At 43.4% G+C, this 23771-nt stretch overlaps 1 protein-coding gene across 3 annotated transcripts in view; it reads left to right on the plus strand.

Moving 5' to 3' along the window:
* Kif14 (kinesin family member 14) overlaps positions 1 to 23771 on the plus strand; it is a 63530-nt gene that overhangs the window by 24207 nt on the left and 15552 nt on the right. For all 3 annotated transcript variants that reach the window (XM_087581220.1, XM_087581219.1, NM_001427233.1), the window contains 9 exons: positions 2235 to 2337; positions 3449 to 3606; positions 4266 to 4413; positions 5106 to 5258; positions 7198 to 7324; positions 9641 to 9734; positions 10532 to 10661; positions 17988 to 18088; positions 23139 to 23227. In XM_087581220.1, coding sequence (XP_087437346.1) covers positions 2235 to 2337; positions 3449 to 3606; positions 4266 to 4413; positions 5106 to 5258; positions 7198 to 7324; positions 9641 to 9734; positions 10532 to 10661; positions 17988 to 18088; positions 23139 to 23227 — 1103 coding nt within the window. The remainder of the gene's footprint in view (positions 1 to 2234; positions 2338 to 3448; positions 3607 to 4265; positions 4414 to 5105; positions 5259 to 7197; positions 7325 to 9640; positions 9735 to 10531; positions 10662 to 17987; positions 18089 to 23138; positions 23228 to 23771) is intronic.

Genomic DNA, 23771 nt, shown 5'->3' on the forward strand with positions numbered 1-23771 from the left:
GAAAAAGATTGCTAGAATTCCTAACACAAAGTCGTGGATAACTAGATGGAACAAGTCCTGGCTGAGGCTGCATCTTCAGGGATGTCTTGTTTACTGTTCTTTTTCTGTGGTGAAACACCATGACCAAAATACGTTACAAAAGGAAGCACTCGAGTCCTCACTTGCAGTTAAGGGTTAGCCCATGACCTTTGTGCCAAGGAGCATGATGACAGGCAGGCAGGGTGCTGGAGCAGTGGTAAGAGCTTACCTTCTGATTCACAGGCAGCAGGCAGTAAGAGGGAACCAGACTGAGCCTCGAGAAGCCTCAAAGCCCACTCCCAGTGGCACACCTCCTCCTAATTCTTTCTTCTTAAACAGTGCACCAACTGGGAACCAACATTCAGATATATGAGGGACTGTTTTCATTCAGACCACCACAGTGGCAGTCAGTGGTAATCATTCTGTAGTTTTATCACAGTCTGCAGAGTGTCCATAATGGCTGGTGCTAATATAAGGATATATAGTCTGGCTGGTTTGGACTGAGGTCCTTTTGCTCAAGGCAGCCAGGATGCAAAGGGGAGTCCAGCAGCTGCTAATTAAAGTCAAACTGATCACAAATCCCTAGCCCCTTTGCTTATTTACAGTAGGATGAACATGAGGAGTGCTAGAGGATAAGGACTTGAAGAGCTCATCGTTAATACTAACAGTGAATCTTATCAGGGCTTGGACGCACTTAACACCTTCCAGGCTCCTGGAAGCAGGGCTTGCCCTAGCTCTCCTGGACTCTGCATCTGCTGCTCCTGAGAGACTCTGCCAGAACCTGACAAATACAGAGGCGGATGCTCACAGCCAACCATTGAACTGAGAACAGGGTCCCCAATGGAGGAGTTAGAGAAAGGACTGAGGTAGCTGAGGGGGTTTGCAACCTCATAGGAAGAACATCAATATCAACCAACCAGATCCCCCAGAGCTCCCAGGGACTAAATCACTAACCAAAGAGTATACATGGAGGGTCCCATGGCTCCAGCAGCATATGTAGCAGAAGATGGCCTTGTTGGGCATTAATGGGAGGAGAGGCCCTTGGTCCTGTGAAGGCTTGATGCCTGAGTGTAGGGAAATGCCAGGGGAGGGAGGCAGGAGGGAATGAGTGGGTGGATGGGGAAGCAGCCTCGTGGAGGCAGGGGGTGGGGAATGGGATAGGGGCTTTCTGGAGGGAAAACCTGGAAAGGGGATACCATTCAAAATGTAAATAAAGAAAATACCCAATTTTTAAAAAGAGCTCCCTCCCTGAAGGAAGGCCTCAGTGAAGGGCAGGTAGTGATGTGGTTGCCTAAGTGAGGTGGGCCTCAGAGGGAGACATAGTGGCCTATGAAGGAGATTGTGGCTGAAACTGAAATACGGGGCTCAGAATGCTGGTTGTGGACTTGTGATGACAGAGAAAACAGACATGGGAGAGCAGGCTAAGTGGAATTATTTAAACCTACACCTCTGGTGGGAGAGACACTGCCCAGCAGTGAGCCGCTTTGTTCAGATCCTTTAGGGAGCCTTAATCGAACTATTGTCCTCTTATTACAAATCTCAGAGCCTCGTCAGTGCTGAAGGTTTGCAGTTAGGACCTGGCTTTTGCTGCAGTCTTCCGTTTCTGTCTAGGTAGCCTCTGTTTGGTGGCGTTTGTAAGTGATCCATCAGCTCTCCCCGGCCGGCCCACAAGGTCTGTCTAGGGAGATGGCTAAGGATGCGCTTTGTCTCCCTGCCGCTCCTCCTGTGGAATGCCTCGGCTTTCCATTAGAAAAGCCGTTCCCAGGACAAGTGAGGCAATCACTTACCAAAGCAGAAACTTAGACCAATTTTAAAAAGCACATAAAAACACCCTCTTGGAGGAATCTGTTGTCAGTATTTTATTGTTTTTTCCTTGAATTTTTTTTTTTCTGGGTATTGTTTTCATCTTTCAGGAAACGTTTGTTTTAGTATTTTGATTTGTTTTTCCAAGAGTTAATAAAAACCACAGTGAAAACTTCCTCCCCACCCGTGAGTACAATTGCTGGATGTGCAGTGGTTCTTTATTGATGTTGTTGGTGTTTATCAAACGTCCAAGTGCATCTGGGGGAAAAATACAATAATTTAAAATTATTGTCGCTTATAAATTGGTATGAACTTACTATGGGAGGGATAATCTAAGCAGATTTATTCCTCTTAGCTTTTCCTCCTTTTTCAAGTGTCCCGCAATTACAACAATGCACCGTTTGTTTTAACAGTACTATCAGAAGTTATGGAGGAACAGTGAGCATCGTCCCGGCTGGAGAAGCGAAGACATACGTAAATGGGATGCACATCTCGGAGCCCACAGTATTACACCATGTAAGCTGGCAGGAGCTGCTAGGCGCCAGGGAGTCATCCACACTTGTCATCTAGGTTCTCTCCCCCAAGTCACAGACCTGAATTGAGAACTTTTCCATTTCAAAATTTCTATTGATTAACTCATTAGTAGCCTTCCTTTGTTCAAAAAGATGTTATAATGGTATGAACTGGGAACCGGGCTTACCGCTGTGCGTCCTGGGAAGACCTGGGCTTAGGAATCAAGCCACAAGAGGCTGAAATCCTCACTCTCTCTGTCCCCTGTGCTGACACCTTTGTCAAGATACTTAATGATCGAACAGTCCCACCTGGTCAGGACACTTTCAGAATGCCTTTAAAAGGTGTCTCAGGAGAACTGGCATAAACTGTTGCAGTCAAATGCAGAATAATGGTCATTTTCTATGACTTCTACTTTTCAAGATTAGTGAAGAATTAATCTAAAAATAATTCATGCGTAATTCTTCTTACGCCATTGCTTGCAAAGAGTGGTATTCAGTTGAGTGTCTCTTTTATTAATAAAGTCTGTGTTTTACTTCCCTTTCCCAACATTGGAATAATGTATTGCTCATAAGTTGTTATGAGATGTAAATGAGACTTATTATTCATATACAAACATTCACGCACATATAAATTACTCAACAATATTCCATGTGGAAAATACTTAGCAAATGTTAGAGTTGCTATGATTTAAACATCTATCATTGATGACACTGTGTCATTGTGAACTGTGGAGTTAAAGGAATAACAGGAAAAATAAAGTACTAAAAACTATATCTGACATGCTGGAAAGATGGATCCCTGGTTAAGAGCACTGGTTGTTCTTCCAGAGGTCATGAGTTCAATTCTCAGCAACCACATGTTGGCTCACAACCATCTGTAATGGGATCCAATTCCTCTTCTGGTGTGTCTGAAGACAGAGCACTCATATACAGAAAATAAATAAGTAAATCTTTTTTAAAAAACCTATCTTATATAGGAAATCATTGTCAGTGTTTTATTGTTTTCTCCTCAAAATTTTAAATGTATATTTTTCATTTTTAAGAAAAGTTTGTAATTTTTTTCATTTAGACTCACCTCAAATCATACTTTTTTTTTGGATGTCTGTGTGTTTTAGGGTGATCGGGTGGTTCTTGGTGGAGATCATTATTTTAGATTTAATCATCCAGTTGAAGTCCAGAAAGGAAAAAAAACGAGTAGAAATAATCTCACAAGTGAAGGCCCAAAAGACTTTGAGTTTGCCAAAAACGAGTTACTTGCGGCCCAGAGATCTCGGTAAGTGACACCACTGCCTGACACATAGGTGTGAGCAAACACGTGCACTGGAATGAGCTGTTTCAGAGGCTCACCCTCCGGCTCACAGGGACACAGCCCAGTTCAGAGACCCTGAAGTGCTGCATTCACGAGCAAAGGGGACACTTCAGGGGAACTTCTGATGTTGAAGGCTAGCCCAGGATGCCATCTCAAAAAAAGGCTCTATTGTGTCTTAAAATGGAATTGGACACTGTTAGCATATCATAAAATACCCTAATTTGGTTCACTGTGTTACCTATAGTATTTATTGAAATGTTTACTGTAATGTTATGTGATACGTTTTCTTTACATGCTTTATACATTAATTTAAAATCAGACATCTGCAACAATAACTAAGCTAGCAGTAATAATATTTTCATCCTGTTCTATTTTTCTGTATAGATGTAAAACCAGTGAAAAAAAATCCAAAAATACTGTAGACAAAATACCAGAAATTAAGTTTTAAGACTTAAGATTATCATAATTAAAAACTTGCTGCTCGGGGCTGGGGATTTAGCTCAGTGGTAGAGCGCTTACCTAGGAAGCGCAAGGCCCTGGGTTCGGTCCCCAGCTCCGAAAAAAAAGAACCAAAAAAAAAAAAAAAAAACTTGCTGCTCTAAAAATATTTTGCTTCTTTGTAGGCTTGAAGCAGAAATAAAAGACGCACAGTTGAAGGCGAAGGAAGAAATGATGCAAGGGATTCAGATTGCAAAGGAGATGGCCCAGCAGGAGCTTTCTTCCCAGAGGGCTGCCTATGAGAACAAAATCCGGGCCCTGGAGGCAGAGCTGGTGAGGAGCTCTCCACCTTTCCTCTGAGGGTTTCCTCAGAGTGGTGGGATTGATTGCGACAGCCTCTGGGAGGGAGCTTAGTTGGTAGCGTGCTTACTAACATACGTGCTCTCATGGGTGTGATCTATAAACTGGGTGCGGTGATGCACACCCCAGCAACTGAGTGGTGGAGGTAGTTCAGGCCCATCTTCAGTTAAGTTCAAGGCTAGCCTGGGATACATAAGAGGAAGGGGTTGGGGGAAACAGACGGAAGAAAGAAAGGAAAGAGAGAAAGAGAGAAAGAAAGAAAGAAAAGTAAGCAAGCAAAAAGATAAACCTTACAATGAACTGGAGAAGTGTTTGATACTAAGGTTAGAGCAACAGGTAACGAGTTAATAGTAGGTCTTGGCTACTAGGAGAAGAAAATAGACTCCTTTCTCCCAGCACAGGGGTTGGGGCTCCTCATGGTGATTCAGTGGTAAACCTTTAGCCCCAGAAACCCATGTTAGAGGACATGCCCCCAAAGTTGGACCCGTGACATTCATGTCCGGCAAGATCACTAACCTGCGTGAGGTGGAGTGTTCCACAGCTCTGCTGGGTTCTTGTTCATTCGTTACAAGGGGAACTTTTACACCCTAGGCCACTGTCTTTGAGAAATGTCTTTGCATTTTTACCTGAGTTGATTCTTACTAAATGCTAATAAATTAATAAAGAGGGAAGAGTCTCAAAGGAAGAGATTGGAGGAAATAAACAACCAAAAAGCTAGTCACAAGATTGAGGAGCTGGAAAAGGCGAAGCAGCATCTTGAACAGGAAGTGTACGTGAACAAAAGGCGACTGGAGATGGAGACCCTGGCCACAAAGCAGGTAAGGCCGCGTCTGAGCCGGCACCACTGGCATGAGGGGAGCGCCTTTGATGAGAGAGCCGCAAGGTCTCTAGGAAGGAATGTCTCCCTCTGCCCACACGCCTCTGCCCCGTTTCTGCGCATGCACCAGCCCAGGACACTTTGGAAGGCACACAGCCCGCCTTTCTGAGCTCCATTCTAGTTTTCTTGTGTCTCCAACTGCCTGTCATCTGTCAACTAAATAATATTCATAAGGAAATGGCGCCAGGACCCAAAGTGCAGTAGGGAGAGAAGCAAAGCCTTTCCATCGGGTCGCATCCTGGTAGAGAGGCGGTTTCTGAGGACTGGGGTAGAGCATCGATCGGATGCCACTTCTTCCAACTCCATGAGGACAAAGGCTGTTTTATGGGGCCAATGTGAAACAGCCAAGGTTTACAAACCTGAAAGATAAGACCAGAGCATTAGTGTGTACAACATCCTCAGCCACTTTGCTGACATTTGTGCCTTTCCTTCTCTCTATACTGGTAGATTTTATGGTTTGAATGTTTTACCTGTGTGTGTGTGTGTGTGTGTGTGTGTGTGTGTGTGTGTGTGTGTGTGTGTGTGTGTGTGTTTGTGTGTGTGTGTGTGTGTGTGTGTGTGTGTGTGTATCGGTACTCTAAGAGGACATAAGAGGGGATCAGATCTGCAGTTACAGATGGTTGTGAGCCGCCATCACGAGGGTGCTGGGAGCCAAGCCCGGGTCCACAGGAAGAGCAGCCAGTGCTCATAACTGCCAAGACATCTGTCTCCCCAGCTCCACACTGTGTGTTCTCTCAGTGAGAAGCATTGGTTTCTTCTAGAAACCTGCTAGAGATGCAGATCCGGAACACACATGTAGCCCAGCTAGTCTCGAACCTTTGGAGATGTGCTTGTTCTGCCTCCCCGGTGCTGGTTTAAAGGTGTGCCCCACAGTGCCCATTTGTTCCTTGTCTCTTGATCCGAAGGGTTGTCTTAAGCAGTAGCCTTATTTTCTCTCTCTCTTTCCTTTTTTCCAAGTCTGTGGGATGAGGAAGAGCAGGACTGAGGTCAGGAGTGGAAGAAAATGCTCCCTGATGCTATCTATCCTGTGCTGTGAGCACACGGCCAGTTAACGTGCGTGGAGACCCCAGGGAACGCTGCTTAGTTCATGTCTTAACTTGAGTCAGCAAATGTTCTCAATTACTGCCCTTTTTGAGCAGTGCGCCCTGCCACCTTTTACCCCTGCAGATTCTTTACTTACTACAATGGGAAGAAAAATATTAATCTTTGCCATCAGAAATTCCTTATCATGGGCCAGTGAAATGACTCAGAAGCTAAAGAACTTGCCTCACAAGCCTAGTGACCTAAGTTTGAGCCCTGGAATCCACATAAAAATGGAAGGAGAGAACCCACTCTACACAGTTCTTTCAATCTCCACAACTGAATTTGCCATGTGTACCCCCACACACACATACAAAATCATATAGGCATGATGATGATGATGATGATAAACTCTTAGAATCCTAATGATTTTGTGAGAAAAATCATTAAAGTTTATAAATCAGTTTTTAAAAACTTTTGTTTGAGCTGGAGAGATGGCTCAGTGGTTAAGAGCACCGACTGCTCTTCCAGAGGTCCTGAGTTCAAATCCCAGCAACCACATGGTGGCTCACAACCATCTGTAATGGGATCCGATGCCCTCTTCTGGTGTGTCTGAAGATGACAGCATCCTGTCATACATATATATATGTATGTATGTATATATATATATATATATATATATATATGTATTAATCTGCTTTGAAAAAAGATTGTCTTACGTATATGTAAGGTAAATAAATGTCGTTATAAGGCTATATAAACAACAGAATGACTAGTGTGGTGGAGCAGACAAACCACACTAGTTTTGTGGATTCTCTCTCCGTATCCAACGTGCTGATCTGTGAATGCCCATCCTTTAGGCCTTAGAAGACCATAGAATCCGACACGCAAGGATCCTAGAAGCTTTAGAACGTGAAAAGCAAAAGATCGCTGAAGAAGTACAAATTCTTCAGGAGAATCGAGGAAACAGGAATAAAACTTTTACCAGTGAGTATATACTATCTATATACTAAGGTTAACATATACTTTCCTAAAGTTCTATATCCTTATTTTACATATTTAAAACGCTTGGCTGAGGGTGTAATTCAGTAAAAAAAAGTATTTGTCTGGCATGTCGCATGCAGAAAGCCCTGGGTTTAGTCCCCAGCGCCAAATAAATACAGACATGAATAAGTAAATAGGTAAATAAATAAGGCTTTATTCTAGATGCTGATTTTGTGTGTGTTAATATATTCATACGAAAGGTTTTTAATGCTCAGTTTTTAGAATGGTTGTATTGGTACTGTAGACTGAATGTTTGTGTTCCCCCACCCCCAAATTAATTTATTGAAATTGTAGCCTGAAATGAGTTGATACTGTTTCTGTGAAAGATGCCATTGGAATTTTGATGAGGATCACACTGAATCTGTGCATGACTTTAGCCAGTTCTCCTCAGGTTTACTCTAACGCATGAACACCGTGTCTATTCATTGACGTCCAGTTCATCATAGGTGGTTTGTATGTCAGTATACAGGTGTTTTATTTCTGTGGAGAGATGTATCGTTGCTTTCTGGTGTGTGTGTGTGTGTGTGTGTGTGTGTGTGTGTGTGTGTGTGTGCGTGGATGGGACTGGGGGCTCTGTGTGTTCTAGGCCAGTACTTCCCTATGGAGCTACACCCACAGCTCTGGTTCTGTGGCGAATACATTTTTTTCATGATACAGAAACACAATTATTCTTTTATATCTTGCACCTATTTTAGTGGACTCTTTCACTGCCCATCTCATCACCACACAGATAATTTTATTCCTTTTCAGTTTGGATTCCATTTCTTCCCCTTGTCAGTTTCTCTGGCTGGGACTGAATGCTTTGTTGAACAGAAGTGATAAAAGTGGGCTCCTTCTTACCTTGTTCCGGGTCCTTAAGAGAAAGCTTCATCACCACTGAAGACTAATGGTGAAGATGACCCTGGGATAACACATGGCTACTTGTTTGACTTACAGAGAGAAAATATTCATGATAACACCTCATAATTTAGGGTGGCGGGTTGTAAGTCAGTGGGAGGAAAGCACCTGGCATTTGAAAAGCTGAGTTAACTTTACAGGATGAAAAATGGAGCAGCATGCTAAATCACTCTCCTTTTCTTTGGTTACTTACTTAGTAAGAGTGTGTGTGGGCCTGTGTGCATGCTTGCGTTTTATTAAACCAAGGTCCCATGTGAAACAGGTGTTTCTCTGTGGACCTATACTTCTAGATACCCTTTTCTAATTGTTGTATTTGTCTAGAAAATTTAAATGGGGTGTAGTTTTTAATAAATTAACTGTAGTATATCTTATTGATGACTTAGAAAAACGAGATAGTAAAGAAAAACAATGGGGCTGGTAAGATCACTCGGCCTGTAAAAGCTGCCAAGGCCGATGGCCTAAATTGGATCCCAGGATCCACATGGTACAGAGAGAGAACTGATTCCCCCGACTTGTCCTCTGAGCTGTACTAGCATATCATGGCATTACCATGCCCCACCAAATCAATAAAACATTTTAAAAATTAATACTAATATTAAGGAAAAACCCCTTTAAACATTTTAGGGAAAGGGCAGTAGGTGTCCTCTCTTCCAGTATCCTTTTTCTCTGCTTTATACCATTCCACCACATACACGACAACCCACTTGATGTAAAGACCATCTTGACTTTTAAGGGAAGGGTAGTAGGTGTCCTCTCTTCCAGTATCCTTTTTCTCTGCTTTATACCATTCCACCACATACACGACAACCCACTTGATGTAAAGACCATCTTGACTTTTAAGGGAAGGGTAGTAGGTGTCCTCTCTTCCAGTATCCTTTTTCTCTGCTTTATACCATTCCACCACATACACGACAACCCACTTGATGTAAAGACCATCTTGACTTTTAAGAATTGAAAAAAGAAAATTACTCATACATTGCTCTTCTCTTGTGATACAGGATTAAAAACATCTGTTTAATGTCATTTAAAAAATGTTAACATTATTTTACTTTTCTGCCTACATGTATGTCTGTGCACCACGTGCATGGCTGGTACCCACAGAGGCCAGGAGAGGGCATCAAATCCTTAGAGATCCAGAGTTGCAGATGGTTGTGAGCTAAGGCATGGGTGCTGGGAATCAAACCTGGGTCCTCAGAAAGAACAGCCGGAGCACTCAGCCACTGAGCCACGTCTCCAGCCCCTAATGTCAGTAGAGTGGGATAGCCCTAACTGGTGAGAGATGTAGAGTGGGATAGCCCTAACTGGTGAGAGATGCTGAGGGCAGACATGCATTTCGGCTCTAATCTGTGTGGTTCTTGTTAGTTCAGCCAAACTGGAGCTCCATGAAGCTCTCCACGATGATCCAGGAAGCCAATGCCATCAGTGACAAATTTAAAAAGCACTATGTGTTTGGCAGGTGAGTAGCTTTCACATTTGTTGACCTGTACTTCTCATATATATATATATATATATATATATATATATATATATATTTTTTTTTTTTTTAAATCCAAGTTTCTCTGAAGTCTGTGTAGTAGTCTCTGTCTAGGAAAGAACAGATATCAGACTCCCTGAAAACTGCGGCTTTAGGGTTTCATTTTTAAGAGTCTACTGGGTTTTCTTTTGAGTTGAAATGTTTTTTTTTAAGATTTATTCATGTATTATATATAAGTACACTGTAGCTGTCTTCAGACACACCAGAAGAGGACATCGGATCCCATTACAGATGAGCCACCATGTGGTTGCTGGGAATTGAACTCAGGACCTCTGGAAGAGCAGTCGGTGCTCTTAACCGCTGAGCCCTCTCTCCAGCCCTTGAGTTGAAATTTTGTTCACTCACCTTCCATTTTTATTTTATGTTCATGGGTCTAGAGACTGGATCCATAGCCTCACGACTGCTCTGCATGTGCTGTGTCACCAAGCCACACCACCCAGTCTCGCATCACAATTTTTAAAAAATGATTTATTTATGTATACTGTATATGCATGTGTAACTGCTTGATTTATGTGTACCATGTGTACACAGTAGCTATTGGAGGCCAAAAGAGAGTGTCAGGGCCCCTTGAACTGGAGTTACAGGTGCTTGTGAACCAGACAGTTCGAGTGCTTGAAACCAAACTTGAGTCTCCTGGAAGAGCAGAACATGCTCTTTGCCGCTAAGAGCCCCATTGGGTGTTTATGTGTTTTAGGGTAAGCATTTTTATTTCTCTCCAGACATGATGCATCAGACAAAGGTCGTTCTGATCCTTCTGTTCGAGTGCGCAACCTCCAGCTTGGGATCTCAACTTTCTGGAATCTGGAAAAGTTTGAATCTAAACTTGCAGCGATGAAAGACCTTTATGAGGTTTGTGATTTAAAATCTGTAACATTAAAAAAAAAAACATACGCATGTTTTGCCTGCATGAATGTCTATTGTCTGTGTGCACAGCATGTGTGCCTCACACCCTCAGAGGCCAGAAAAGGGTGTCAGATCCCCTAGAATTGGAGTTACAAGGGGTTGTGAGCTACCGTGTGGGCCGCGAAAATGGAATCCATATTCTCTAAAAGAGCAGCCAGTGTTTTTAGCCCCTCTATAAACTCTTAAACACGCAGCTGGGTATGGTCATGCATGCCTCTGAGCACAGCACTAACCTGAGATGCAGAGACAGAATGATGAGTCCAAGGCCCACCTGGATTACTAGTGAGTTTGAGGCCAGACTGGTTTATATGAACCCCTGTCAGGCTCTCCACCCCTCCCAAAATATAGAGGTGACATATTGTTGCTAAATCAGAGGATATCCTTCAGTCACTGAGACCCCAGCATTAACAGCTGCCTGTGTGAATCTGCTTTCCTCGTGCATGTCTGTGGTGGTGCACTGGTTTCTGTCAACACAGATCAAGCATGGCAGCCATTCACGGCTGAGTCTGTTGTTACCGTGGGCTTTACCAGCTTGGCCTTTAAGCTGCAGGGAAGATAGTTCTGGGTATTACTGATTGTTGCTTTCATTAATCACAGTTAAAACCATCTTTCTGTTATTTTTAACATCTCTTTTCTTGCCTTATATTTTCAAAAAAACAGTAACAAAATCTGAGAGTTTTGTTTGTTGTGCATTGTTGCTTGCTCTAAGTATTGTCACAAAGTAATGTTAAGGAACTTGCTTGGCTTTTCTTTTAGTAACAGTGAAGCCAGGGTTTAACTTTGTTTCTTCTTGGTAAAGTATCCCTTGACTTCTTTTAGTTTTCCCAGGCACAACTTCCTTCCCTCCCACTGGCTGCCCTGAAGTTCACTGTGTGGACCAGGCTGGCCTCAGATTCAAAGACTCGCCTGCCTCTGCCTCTCTGCCTCTCTGCCTCTCTGCCTCTCTCTCTGCCTCTCTCTCTGCCTCTCTCTCTGCCTCTCTGCCTCTCTGCCTCTCTCTCTGCCTCTCTGCCTCTGCCTCTCTGCCTCTGCCTCTCTGCCTCTCTCTCTGCCTCTCTACCTCTGCCTCTCTGCCTCTCTGCCTCTGCCTCTCTGCCTCTGCCTCTCTGCCTCTCTCTCTACCTCTGCCTCTCTGCCTCTCTGCCTCTCTGCCTCTCTGCCTCTCTGCCTCTGCCTCTCTGCCTCTGTCTCTCTGCCTCTGCCTCTCTGCTTCTCTGCCTCTCTGCCTCTGCCTCTCTCTCTGCCTCTCTGCCTCTCTGTCTCTCTACCTCTCTGCCTCTGCCTCTCTCTCTGCCTCTCTGCCTCTCTCTCTGCCTCTCTACCTCTGCCTCTCTGTCTCTCTGCCTCTCTGTCTCTCTGCCTCTCTGTCTCTCTGCCTCTCTGCCTCTGCCTCTCTGCCTCTGCCTCTCTGCCTCTGCCTCTCTGCCTCTGCCTCTCTGCCTCTGCCTCTCTACCTCTGCCTCTCTGCCTCTCTCTCTGCCTCTCTACCTCTGCCTCTCTGCCTCTCTCTCTCTCTCTGCCTCTCTGCCTCTGCCTCTCTCTCTGCCTCTCTGCCTCTCTACCTCTGCCTCTCTACCTCTGCCTCTCTGCCTCTCTGTCTCTCTGCCTCTCTGCCTCTGCCTCTCTCTCTGCCTCTCTACCTCTGCCTCTGCCTCGAGTGCTGGGGGGTAAAGGCACGCATCACCAGCCTGGCTGCACTTTCTGTTAAGTGGTCTATGTATTTTGTTAATAAGTGGTTCTGATTTTGTTTTTTGTTTTGATTATGTGATCTTTTTCCTGGTGTGGTCTTGTGTGTGTGTGTGTGTGTGTGTGTGTGTGTGTGTGTGTGTGTGTGTGTGTGTGTAAGTGTGTAATTGCACATAGATGAAGCTGTGTGGGTGGATACTAGACTTTGATGTTGGGTGTCTTCCTTGATCACTCTCCAGCTTATTTTGGGGAAAAGAGTCTGTCACTGAGCCTGGAGCTCATCAGTTCTGCTAAGGTGGTTAACTGTTGAGTCCCAGGAATCTGGCTGTCTTCCTCTGTGCTGAGAATGCAGACATACACCCATGTACCCAGTGTTGACCATACAGATTTAGGTCCTAACACTTGCTTAGGGAACATCTAACTGGCTGAGCCCATTTCTCTGGCTCTGTGTGACCCTTTTATTGCTTTCATTCTGCTGTGAGATAGAATCTCACAGAGCACAGAGTGGGCTTGAACTTTTATGTGGCTAAAGATGACCTCAAACTCCTGATCCCCCTGCCTCTTGGGTTTTGAAGGCTCCGAAACTACACTTTTTTATTTGTGTTTAAATGTACTTTTGTTCAGAATGTTTACTGTTCAGTCCTCTATGTTTTTATTTGAAGGTACATCTTTGAATCAAATAAAAGTTGAGGCAGGAGAAATGCCTCAGTGGTTAAGAACTCATATTGTTCTTGCAGAGGACCCAAGCTCTCTTCCCACTACCCACATCTGGCAGTTCACAGCCACCTGTAACTCCAGCTCCAGAAGTACCCAAAGCCCTGGCCTCCATGGCTCACTGTCCTACTTGCCCCACGCACACACGCACAAGCATACATACATAAGTAAATACTTTCTGGTTTTTTGAGACAAGGTCTCTCTAGGGAACCCTGGCTGTCCTGAAATACACAGAGATCCTCCTGCTAAGATTAAAGGTATGAGGACTTTTTAAAAAAGATTTATTTATTTTTTATGTATATGGGCACACTGTAGCTGTCTTCAGACACACAGAAGAGGGCATCAAATCCCATTACAGATGGTTGTGAGCCACCATGTGTTTGCTGGGAATTGAACTCAGGACTCTTAACCACTGGAGCCATCTCTCTTTGTTTTGTTTTGCTTTTTTAAGAAAAATTTATTATGGTGTTTTGAAGAACATGAACTTAAAGTTATTTTCCTCTATATTGTTATTACTTAAAGTATTAAATTTTAGTATTAATATTTTTCAGATATCCCATGTTCAAATTATGTGACTGTTAGAATTATATTCTATAGTACTAAGAAAATGCTCAAAATATTAATAAAATATTATATTTTAAAGCCTAGACGGTATTGTCATAGCTTTAATTTGTGAATTACTTAATCAAAAGTGAAGATAATTAGCTCAGTCTAGATTATAAGACAAAAAAAAAAAAAAAAGCAAGTAAAGAAATCCTTGTGAGAAAAAAAGGAGTCACTAATGAATTAGATCTTGGAGACTTGAAGAGACATGTGATTCTAAGGAGCTGGGCATTTATTGTAATCTTAGCACTCAGGAACCCAATGGGGGTATTCTTAGCCACATGCAGGGCTAACCTAAGCTATATGAGATGCTGTCTCAAAAAATAAAAACAAAAAATGGTATCTAAATTGATAACAAGGTGGGCATTAGTAGTGCTTGCCTTTAATTCCGGCATTCATTAGGCAGAGCATGGGAGCTCTGTGAGTTCGAGGCCAGCATGGTCTATAGAGCAAGTTCTAGGATACCCAGGGCTACACAGGGAAACCCTGTCTTGGGGAAAAAAACCAAACAAAAACAAAAAACCAAGATGAGTAAAAAGTTCTGTCGTCAATAGAATGTTATGTTGTTTTTATATTTATTGTATTCATTTGTGTGTCTATAAGACAGACAGACAGATACACAGAGGCTGAGTGTACAGATCAGAGGACAGCTTGGAGGGTTGATTCTCCCTCTTCTCCCTTTCCTCCACGTGGGTCCTGGAGCTTTCGAGCAAATGCCCAAACTGCTGAGCCACCCTGATGTCCCGTTCGTTTGTGTGTTTGTATTCTTAGGTTGCTTACAGAATCGTGTGCTAATTAGTACACTAATTAATGAAATATAACTAATGACAAATTAATAGTTCACCGCAGCACTTGCACACATGTATTCCTATACCTGGCTCTCATTCTCATCTCTTCATTTTGTCCCTGGTTTCCCTGTGGCTGGCCCTTCCCTCACCTGGGTTCCATCCCTTTCCCTTCCTCCCTTCTCATGATCCCGTTCTACACATGTAAACATGCACGCTCACATAATTGCAAACCTAGCTTCCATATACAAGCGAAAACAGCTAAATGTCATTGTCTTTCTTGATTTATTTTGTTAACATAATGATTTCCAGTTCCGTTTATTTCTGGCTGTTATGATTTCAGTGTTCTTGACAGATGTATAAAATTCCATTGTGGTGCGTGCGTGCGTGTGTGTGTGTGTGTGCGCGCGCGCCACGTTTTCTTTATACATTCATCTTCTGATGGACATCTAGGCTAGTTTCCATCTCCTGGTTATTGCAATAATGTAAATATTCCAGCAGTAAACATGGAAGTGTCTATGGTATGTTGCCTTAGAGTCTTTCCTGTGAGACTTCTAGAAAGGAAAGACATTCTAGGAAAAGATAAATCATAAAAGCTGAATCACTGGAAGAACAACCATGTAATAATTTTAAAAGTTTATAATGAAGTAGATTCAAAAACAACAAATACAAAAATAGAGGCCTTTTCCAACTTGGTTCTGGCAGAATGGCTCACTCCAAGAAGGGTGTCGAGAAGAAGGGCCATTCTGCCGTCAGCACGGTGGTGACCCAACAGTGCACCGTGAGCATTCACCAGAGCATCCATGGAGCGGGCTTCAAGAAGTGTGCTCCTTGGGCACTCAGAAATCCAGAAATGAAGAAGGTGGGGACTCCAGATGTGTGCATTGACACAAGGCTCAATAAAGCCGGCTGGACCAAAGAAATAAGGAACGTTCTGTATTGCATCCGAGTACATTTGTGCAGAAAATGTAATGAGGATTTGTCAAACAAGCTCTACACACTGGTAATTTACGTGCCTGTTACCACATTCAAAAATCTACAGTCAGTGTGGGTGAGACTAACCTGTCAATGTCAAATAAAGTTGCAAAACTGAAAAAGAAGAAAAAAGAAAAAAGAAAAGAAAAAAAAAAAAAAGGTAGGAAAGAGCCAGGTTTGATAGCTCCCACCTGTAATCCCAGCACTTAGGAGGCTGAAAATTCAGATCAGTGGTTCCGGGCTAGCCTATGCTAAATAGAAAAGTCTAAACACATGAGAATTCGGCCAGCCTGTGCTGAATACAAAATTCTGAACACATGAGAATGTGCTCCTAAAAACTAAAAGGAATGAACAGGAAGTGGGGGTGGGGATTAAATAGGTGATAAAAAGATACTGGTTCCAGTCAACTTTATGAGCAGACTTCCAGGGTGCCAGAGAAAAGAGAAGCCCCGTTCTAAGGGAACACACACACACGCACACAGACCAAAAGCCACCACCACCTCCAAAAACCAACGAAAAAGCTGAAAACCAATCTCAATATGAACACTAGAAAAACTCTAAATGAAACCCACCAAACCAAACCTGAACCTCTTTGGTGTTTTTGTTTTTTTAAACAAACAAATTTCTACCACGAGCAAGCAGTGTTTGTTCCAGGAAAGAAAAGTGTCTGCTTTTTGTGTGTGTGTGTGTGTGTGTGTGTGTGTGTGTGTGTGTGTGTGTGTGTGTGTGTGTGTGTGTTTTGCTTGTGTGTATACGTGTATACCACATGCATGCCTGGAGCCTTCAGGATTCAGAAGTGGGCATCATGTCTCCTGGAATTAGAGCTGTAGATAGTTGTGAGCCATCATGTAGGTGCTGGGATCCAAACCCAGGTCCTCTGCAAGAGCACCAAGTGCTCTTAACCACTGAGCCAGCCTTCCAGCCCCTGCAGAGTGTACTTGAGAGATATCCCAAATCTCTCAAATCTCAAAGTGTTACGTCACAGCGGTGACAGTGTCTCTCTCTATATGGTACACGTGGGTGGTTTTCCTTTCCGTCTCTGTTAATAATTTCTGATTTTACAAGTATGCGTGTATTTGACCATTCTTGCGCCATTGCACACACTAAACCCTAACTCCATAGCTTACTGTTGGACTTCCTGCTTTTAAGTGTTTATTGAAGTTGTTTACTTTGTCTTTACACATGCTGTACTGTCTGAATCAACCTCTGTAGTATCTAGGTAGACTTTTCATTGAGAGTGCTTCAGTATCTGATGTATAGATTATTATCAGCATATTCAACCTAGAAGTGATTGGTGTGTGTGTGTGCACAAACCAGAGGACAGCCTTGGTGTTGGACCTTAGACACCGTCCGCTTTTCCTCACTGTCCTAGAGCTCGCTGTATTGTCCTGGAGATGATCAGTCTGTGGACGCTGGAGACCCAGCAACCCAGCTCTGAGATTATAAATGTGTACCAGCTCACCCCGCATTTTTCACATGGCTCTAGGAATGAATTCAGACATTGTGATGGCAAGGTAAGGGTTTTTCTGACTGAGCCATCTCCCCTGTCCAGGTTACAATTTTTTAAATACTTTGTTGTTTTTCTGAGACTTATTTTAATTTCTAGTATCGTGTAATTACAGTTTGTTGTTGTTGCTGTTTTGATTATTTTTTTAGGCTAGCTTTTCAAAATAGTAGTTTATAGGTTAGCATACAGAAATAATTAATTCCATAGTGGCATCTGCATACATGTGTTTACTATTATAATTTGTATAGTTAGTTTTTAATTTGGTCAATAATATGATATCTGTTAAGACTAATCAGATAAGCCAGGTGGTGGTGTCATGTATCTTTAATCCCAGAACTCAGGAGACAGAAGCAGATGAATCTCTGTGAGCTTGGGGCCACCCCAGTCTACAGAATGGGTTCCTGGACAGCCAGGGATACACAGAAAAACCCTATCTTGAAAAACCAAAAACAAAAGACTAATCAGATAGCCTGTAATTTGCTAGTTTTATAATTTTTTCCCTTAATGGATTTATTTATTCACTTTACATCCCAGCCGCAAGCCCAGCCCCTACTGTCTCCTCCCAGTCCCACCCTCACAAATCCCCCCCCACTACTCCCTCTTCTTCTCTTCAGTGAAAGGGAACCCCCCTCACCTTGGGTACCCACCCAGGGATATCCAGTCACAGCAGGAGTCATCCTCTCCCACTGAGGCCCAACCAGGCTGTCCAGCAAGGGGAAAGGGAAGAGAAGCAACCGAGGTAGAGATAGCCCCACACTCCACTCGTTAGGGAACCCACGAGAAGACACAGATGTGCAGGGAGCCAGGTCCAGCCTAGGCATGCTCTTTGGTTGGTGGTTCAGCCTCTGTGAGCCCCATGGGCCCAGGTTAGTTGACTCAGTAGGTCCTTAGTTTTATATTTTAAAATAATAAAATCATTTAAGCTTTTTTTCTTTTTTTACTAAATTGTAAAACATTTTCCACTCATGTTTAATGAGAAGGCTATTTTTTTCTTTTCTTCAGAGTAACAGTGGTACCAGGGGTGAGGATGTCTTTTGTGACCCTGAAGATGAGTGGGAACCGGACATTACAAGCACACCAGTTTCTTCCCTCTCTAGAAGGAGGTAAGTCGTTTATAATTGCTTTTCTTGTTCCGTGTGTAGGTGCAAGTAGATAAGTTACAGATTTACATAATATTTTATGACATATATAAAATTATCTTGAGAGATTTACTGTCATAGTATGTTTGTAATGGGACCCAGAAATATAAGTGACATTAATGTCACTGGTCAAATTATGGTGCATAGAGTATTACATTGTTTATCAGTTTCTGTATAACCAAAAATGTTCAGTATTTTTCATACTAGTTTTAAGAGCAACCTAGAATAGCATAAATCTAATTTCCTATATAAAAAAGCAATAGTATTGCTTTTAGCATCTCAAGAATATAACCTATGATATTTCATTGTAAGTTACACGTGTTTAAATGCAGTCAAGTTAGTATGAGCACCGCAAAAGAGTGAATCTGTGTGATACAGAACATCTGTACATGACAGGTACTGTCGGTTAAACCAGATACAAAAACATCCGTAGTAGGTAGATGCTGTCATGGAAAGCCTATCTGTTCTTTGATTAGAATGCAGAAGCAAATGGTATGGAAAGACTCTGGCCCGCAACGTCTAGCTCTTTAGTTTTGTTTTGTTGTTACCAAAACCAAATATTTCTATGACGGCTACTATTGGACATGTCCTGAGGAATTCATGTGATAAAACCCTCCCTGTCCTCCTGAACCAGGCACTGAGAAAGAAAAGAGGACACGATTTTACACACATTTGAGATGTAGAATCAATAGGACTTGGTGACTGGGGTCAAGGCAGTGAAAAGCTCAGGGTTGTTCCTGGTTTTAAGCTGGGGAAAGCAGTGTGTTTGAGATGGATCATCTTGTTGGCTGTGATGACTGAGATCTCCACAAGATGTTAAGTATTGTTTAGGCGAGTGTTGACTGAGGGAGCTTTCAAGGTGTGAACATCAGTAGCATTGCCCCAGCCACAGGGGCATTGCCCTTTTGTCAAGAACACTTATGGAGTCTAGTGACATGGGACGTGCATGCCTTGGATCCCAGCTGGAGAAAATTGAGCCAAGAAGAGCATGAGTTTGAGAGCACCGTAGGCAGCATAGTAGGGGTCTGTCCTTTTTGGGGGGTGGAATAAGGGAGTTATCAAGACAGGTTTCTCTGTGTAGACCAGGCTGGCCTCGAACTCAGAAATCTGCTTGTCTTGAGTGCTGGGACTAAAGGCATGTGCTACCACTGGGCAAGGTCCTGTCTTAAACACCAAACAAGCTCGGCATAGTGGCAACACTCAGAAGGCAAAGCCAAGAGGATCTCTGAGGGATCAAAGCCTCTGGTCTACACAGAAAGTTCCATGACAACCAGGGCTATATAGAGAGACCCTGTCTCAAACACACACACAAACAGAGCATGTATTGGATACTTGCTAAGACAGTGTCACTCAGTACTCAGCACAGGCCTCTGAAGTAGATGTTCTTATGACCACACATTCTACAAGTGAATAGATCAGACCTTCAAAAAGATTGAGATCAGATAACTTGCCCAAAGTCATGGAGCTAATAATAGAATGAGTTGGCACTCAGGCCAGTTTGGTTGAATGCACAGCTCCCGATTTTCCTGACTGTGGAAGCAAGTATTGTCCCCAGTGCTCATGACAGAGGAACATCCATTCTTCTGCTCAAATTTAAATTTGTTTGTGTGTGTGTGTGTGTGAGAGAGAGAGAGAGAGAGACAGAGAGACAGAGAGAGAGAGAGAGAGAGACAGACAGAGACAGAGAGAGACAGAGAGAGAGACAGAGACGGAGACAGACAGAGACGGAGAGAGACAGAGACAGAGAGAGAGACAGAGAGAGACAGACAGAGAGAGAGAGACAGAGACAGAGAGACAGACATGTGAGGGTAGCTGTGGGGTCTAAATGACAGGGTAGATTCCCTGGAACTGAAATTATAGGTGAGTGTGAGCTCGCTGGCATATGTGTTAGGAATTGAACTCAGATCCTCTGGAAGAGCTAGTTTTATGTCAGCTTGATACAACCTAGAGTCATTTTGGAATAGGAAACCCCAACTGGAAAAAATGTCCCCACATCGCTGGGCTATGGGCAGGCTTGTGGTATTTTATTTTTTCTTTTTGATTGATGATTGATGTGGGAGGGCCTGGCTCAGTGTGGGTAGTATTACACCTACACTAGTGGTCCTGAGTGCCAGAAGAAAGCAGGCTGAGAAGGCCGGTAAGCAGCACTTCTCTATGGCCTGGTCCTCAGTGAGGAGCAGTAGTAAGGAAGAATACATTTTTAAGCCCTTTGCTCCCCCAGGCTGCTTTGGTCCTGGTGGTTAGCACAGCAGACCGTCAGACAAGCTGCAGCCACCCCTAACTGCGAAGCCATCTCTCCAGACCCCTTCTAGGAAACTTTATAAGTTTTATCTCCTTCTGTTGCAGATCATGTTCTGTTTTAAACTTTTTCTGCTGGTCAAGCTTCAAGAAGTCTTGCACATGTTTGTTTTAAGCTTACTTTTGTCATCAGAGATAAAACTGCCTTTCACCAACAATCCATCACTTCTGTCATATTTGCTACATTATGTTAATCTAGAGTCTAGTAAGAAACTGCTGTGATGTCACCAGAATGTTGTGAGCGAAGCACGCAGCACAGAGTCTCCACACAGACCCTGGGCTGCTTTAGTGTAGGAAGCACGTGTATCCCCATCCCTCTGTGGTAGTTGTGGGGAAAGGTCACGAACCCTAATATCGGAGTGGGGGCAAGGACTACACAAGTCCAGTGTTGGTTCCTCACAGAGCAGCCGCCATCGTGGCTGCCCCGGTCACCTCTGGTTTCAGCATGCCATGATGCTTCAGGGTTGTTCCAAGGGCTGGGGGTGACCCGTGCAAGCCTGTTCTCTGGTGCTCAGTAATGGTTGCTCAGACTGCTGTTGAACAGTAACATACTGTAAAATTAAATCTCAGGCCTCTGGTGCATCTCAGAGATAAAGCTCTCATCCAGCATCGGGAGGTGCTATGCATTCAATCTTCCACACTGAGAAAATAATCTTTTAAATGTTAAATACAAAGAAGATATAATTGCTGATCCAGCGCTAGTAAACAAAGGTGTCTACAGGTGATCTGACTTAAGGATCAGACATGCATACTACTGGGCTGTGCTACTGACGTGATAGGGGTGATCCCTGATGCAACTGGATGTATGGGGCTTGAGAGAAGTCGGTCAACCTAGAGCGATAATGACCTCCCAGAATTTCAGCCAGACCAACAAACTGGAGGGTGATGTATGAAACCTCTTGGGTTCTAGGATTACTACCTTCTTAACAGGAAGAAGACAGTTCATTATAAACACGTGTAAGCTTCAAGCTTATTACATAATACATACATACATACATACATACATACATACATACATACATCATGGATCACAATATGAGTGTGAGTCTGTGAGCGCTAATCTTTAGTCCTTTGAATGTTGGTGATTTCATCCTATGTCTGCTGAAGTTTGGGTTACCAGGTAAGAAAGGAAGAAGTTTAAAATGTGACCCTAAAACCAAAATCCCCTTTCATATTTTGCAAGATTTTGAAACTAGGTTTTTCAGGCCACACGTGGTGGCACGTGCCTCTAGTCCCAGGACTTGTGAGACAGAGGCCGGTGGATGTCTGTGAGTTTGAGGTCAGCCTGCTCTAGAAAGTGAGTTCCAGGACAGCGGGGGCTACACAGAGAAACCAAAAAGAAAGAAGTCAGGTGTTTTATGTGGCAATGATACTTCGAGAACTTCTGTAATTCAATGATAGCGTATTTTTTAAAGTGAGTTGCTCTTAGTCTGAGACCTTGTGCATGAAGCTTCAGCCTTGTGAGAATGTTTATGACAGAGTTACAAACTCTGAGAGTGCCTGCAGGTAATGGAAATGCTGACAGATTATAGAGCTGCTGTTGGCGCTGCTGGACCACAGGGGCTCTGCAATAAAACAGGCTGCTCCTGCTGCCTGTAAATCATACCGAGTGTTGACTGGTAAAAGTGAATTGTTCTCTCAGCGTGAGTGAAAACTCTTTGAAAGGAATGCGGCAAGCATCTCCTTGTTTAAACACTGTTTAACATGACAGTGGGGCAAGAACAATACTCTTCCTAGCTTAACTTACTTTTCTTTTTATCTCCAGAAAAAGAAATACTTAGAAATTGATAGTTGTTTCCCTTTATCTTCGGTCATATTTCTGCGGTTTCATTTCTTTTTGTAAGAATTTACAGGGGGATTTATGTTTGAAACACTTAAGCTTTTGTGAGTATACTCTTCAAGAAATAGTATTTTCCTTTGGCGAGTCAACAGTAGTAGAAAGTCTGATTAGGAAGACACCGAAGGGTCGCCTGTATCTAGGTCACTGCTCAGGAGTTTCCATCCCATGGTGAGCTAGACTTGGAGTTTAGAAACTTACAGGAAGGGACTGTTTTCTGGGCCGAGGGCAAGGCTGTGGCACTTCTAGGTGGGTACTGCTTTCTCAGACTTGTCTGCCACAGGGGGTCACTTCAATGCTTTTTTACCTAGACAGTTTCCATGTTTAAATGCCTCCCCTAGATAAGTCAAGCTAGCACTTCCCCCAGCCATAGTTCTTGCCGTCTCCCCCATACTTCGTGGAAAGTAGTCGCTCAACGCTGAGCTTGGTTCTTCCCATGCTCGGCTAACCTATAGCCATGCTTCAGGGTCACTGTTCCAGGAGGCCTTGCCAACTCCACGGCCTAGACTCCTGAAGCACCCTCTGCCCTTGTAGGGCTCTCTCAGCTCTTCCCTTTGGGCAAATGCCGGGAGCCTCAGGGGTAGGGCACCAGGAAATACTTAGCCAGTTTCAGACTGTATTAGGGTGGTGCTTTCACATAAGAAGACTCTGGCTCGAGATTGAAATGAGTTAGTCCTGTTGGGAAGAGCACACATTCACCCCTGTGTAAGGATACTGCTTGCCCTAACACTGGGTCTCATGTGGGCCGTGCTAGCCTCAAACTCTCTGTCTTACGTCAGCCTTCTAAGTGCTGGGATTATGTGTTTCTACACTGCTGACAGCATTCTTAACACTCCTGTGAGGAGTAGTAGCTGATCTCAGGGTTTGTCTTTGGTTCAGGAGCAGAAGCTTGATGAAGAACAGGAGAGTCTCCGGTTGTCTGCATGACATTCATCCGATTCAGAGTATGCATCCTTCACACACATCAGGTAAGGCTGGTCAGCTTGTCCCAGTCCCCTGTCCGTGGGCAGTTGTGGAAATCAGTTTATTTTTTAGCAGCTGTGTTTCCTTTATAAAATGAGGGTGTGAACTGGATGGCCTTTCTGTTTGTAAGTGTCTGTTCTCTGGCTTGTTGGTTGAGTGACTAATTCAAATGGGAAAATATGTTTAGATAATGTGTCCAAGCTGGATGTGGTAGCATACATCTTTAAGTCCAGCACTCTAGGAGGCAGAGGCAGGCAGGTCTCTATAAGTTTTGAGGATAGCCTAGTCTACAGAGCAAGTTGCAGGACCGCCAGGGCTACACAGAGAAACTCTGTCTCAAGAAACCAAAACCAAAAAAAAAAAAAAGAGAGAGAGAAAGAAATATATATGAATGACATTCCCTCTGATTAAAAAAAAAAAAACCAAACTATGTCAGAGTACTTATTATACACTGTGATGTGTGTGAAAAGGAAATAACAGAGGGCATGTGTGTGATGCTTGCATGAGTAAGGCCTTCTAAAAGACTAGCTGATGGCTCAAGAGTCTGTG

The sequence above is a fragment of the Rattus norvegicus genome, chromosome 13 (assembly GCF_021556685.1).
Source record: "Rattus norvegicus strain SHRSP/BbbUtx chromosome 13, alternate assembly SHRSP_T2T, whole genome shotgun sequence".
NCBI lineage: Eukaryota > Metazoa > Chordata > Mammalia > Rodentia > Muridae > Rattus > Rattus norvegicus.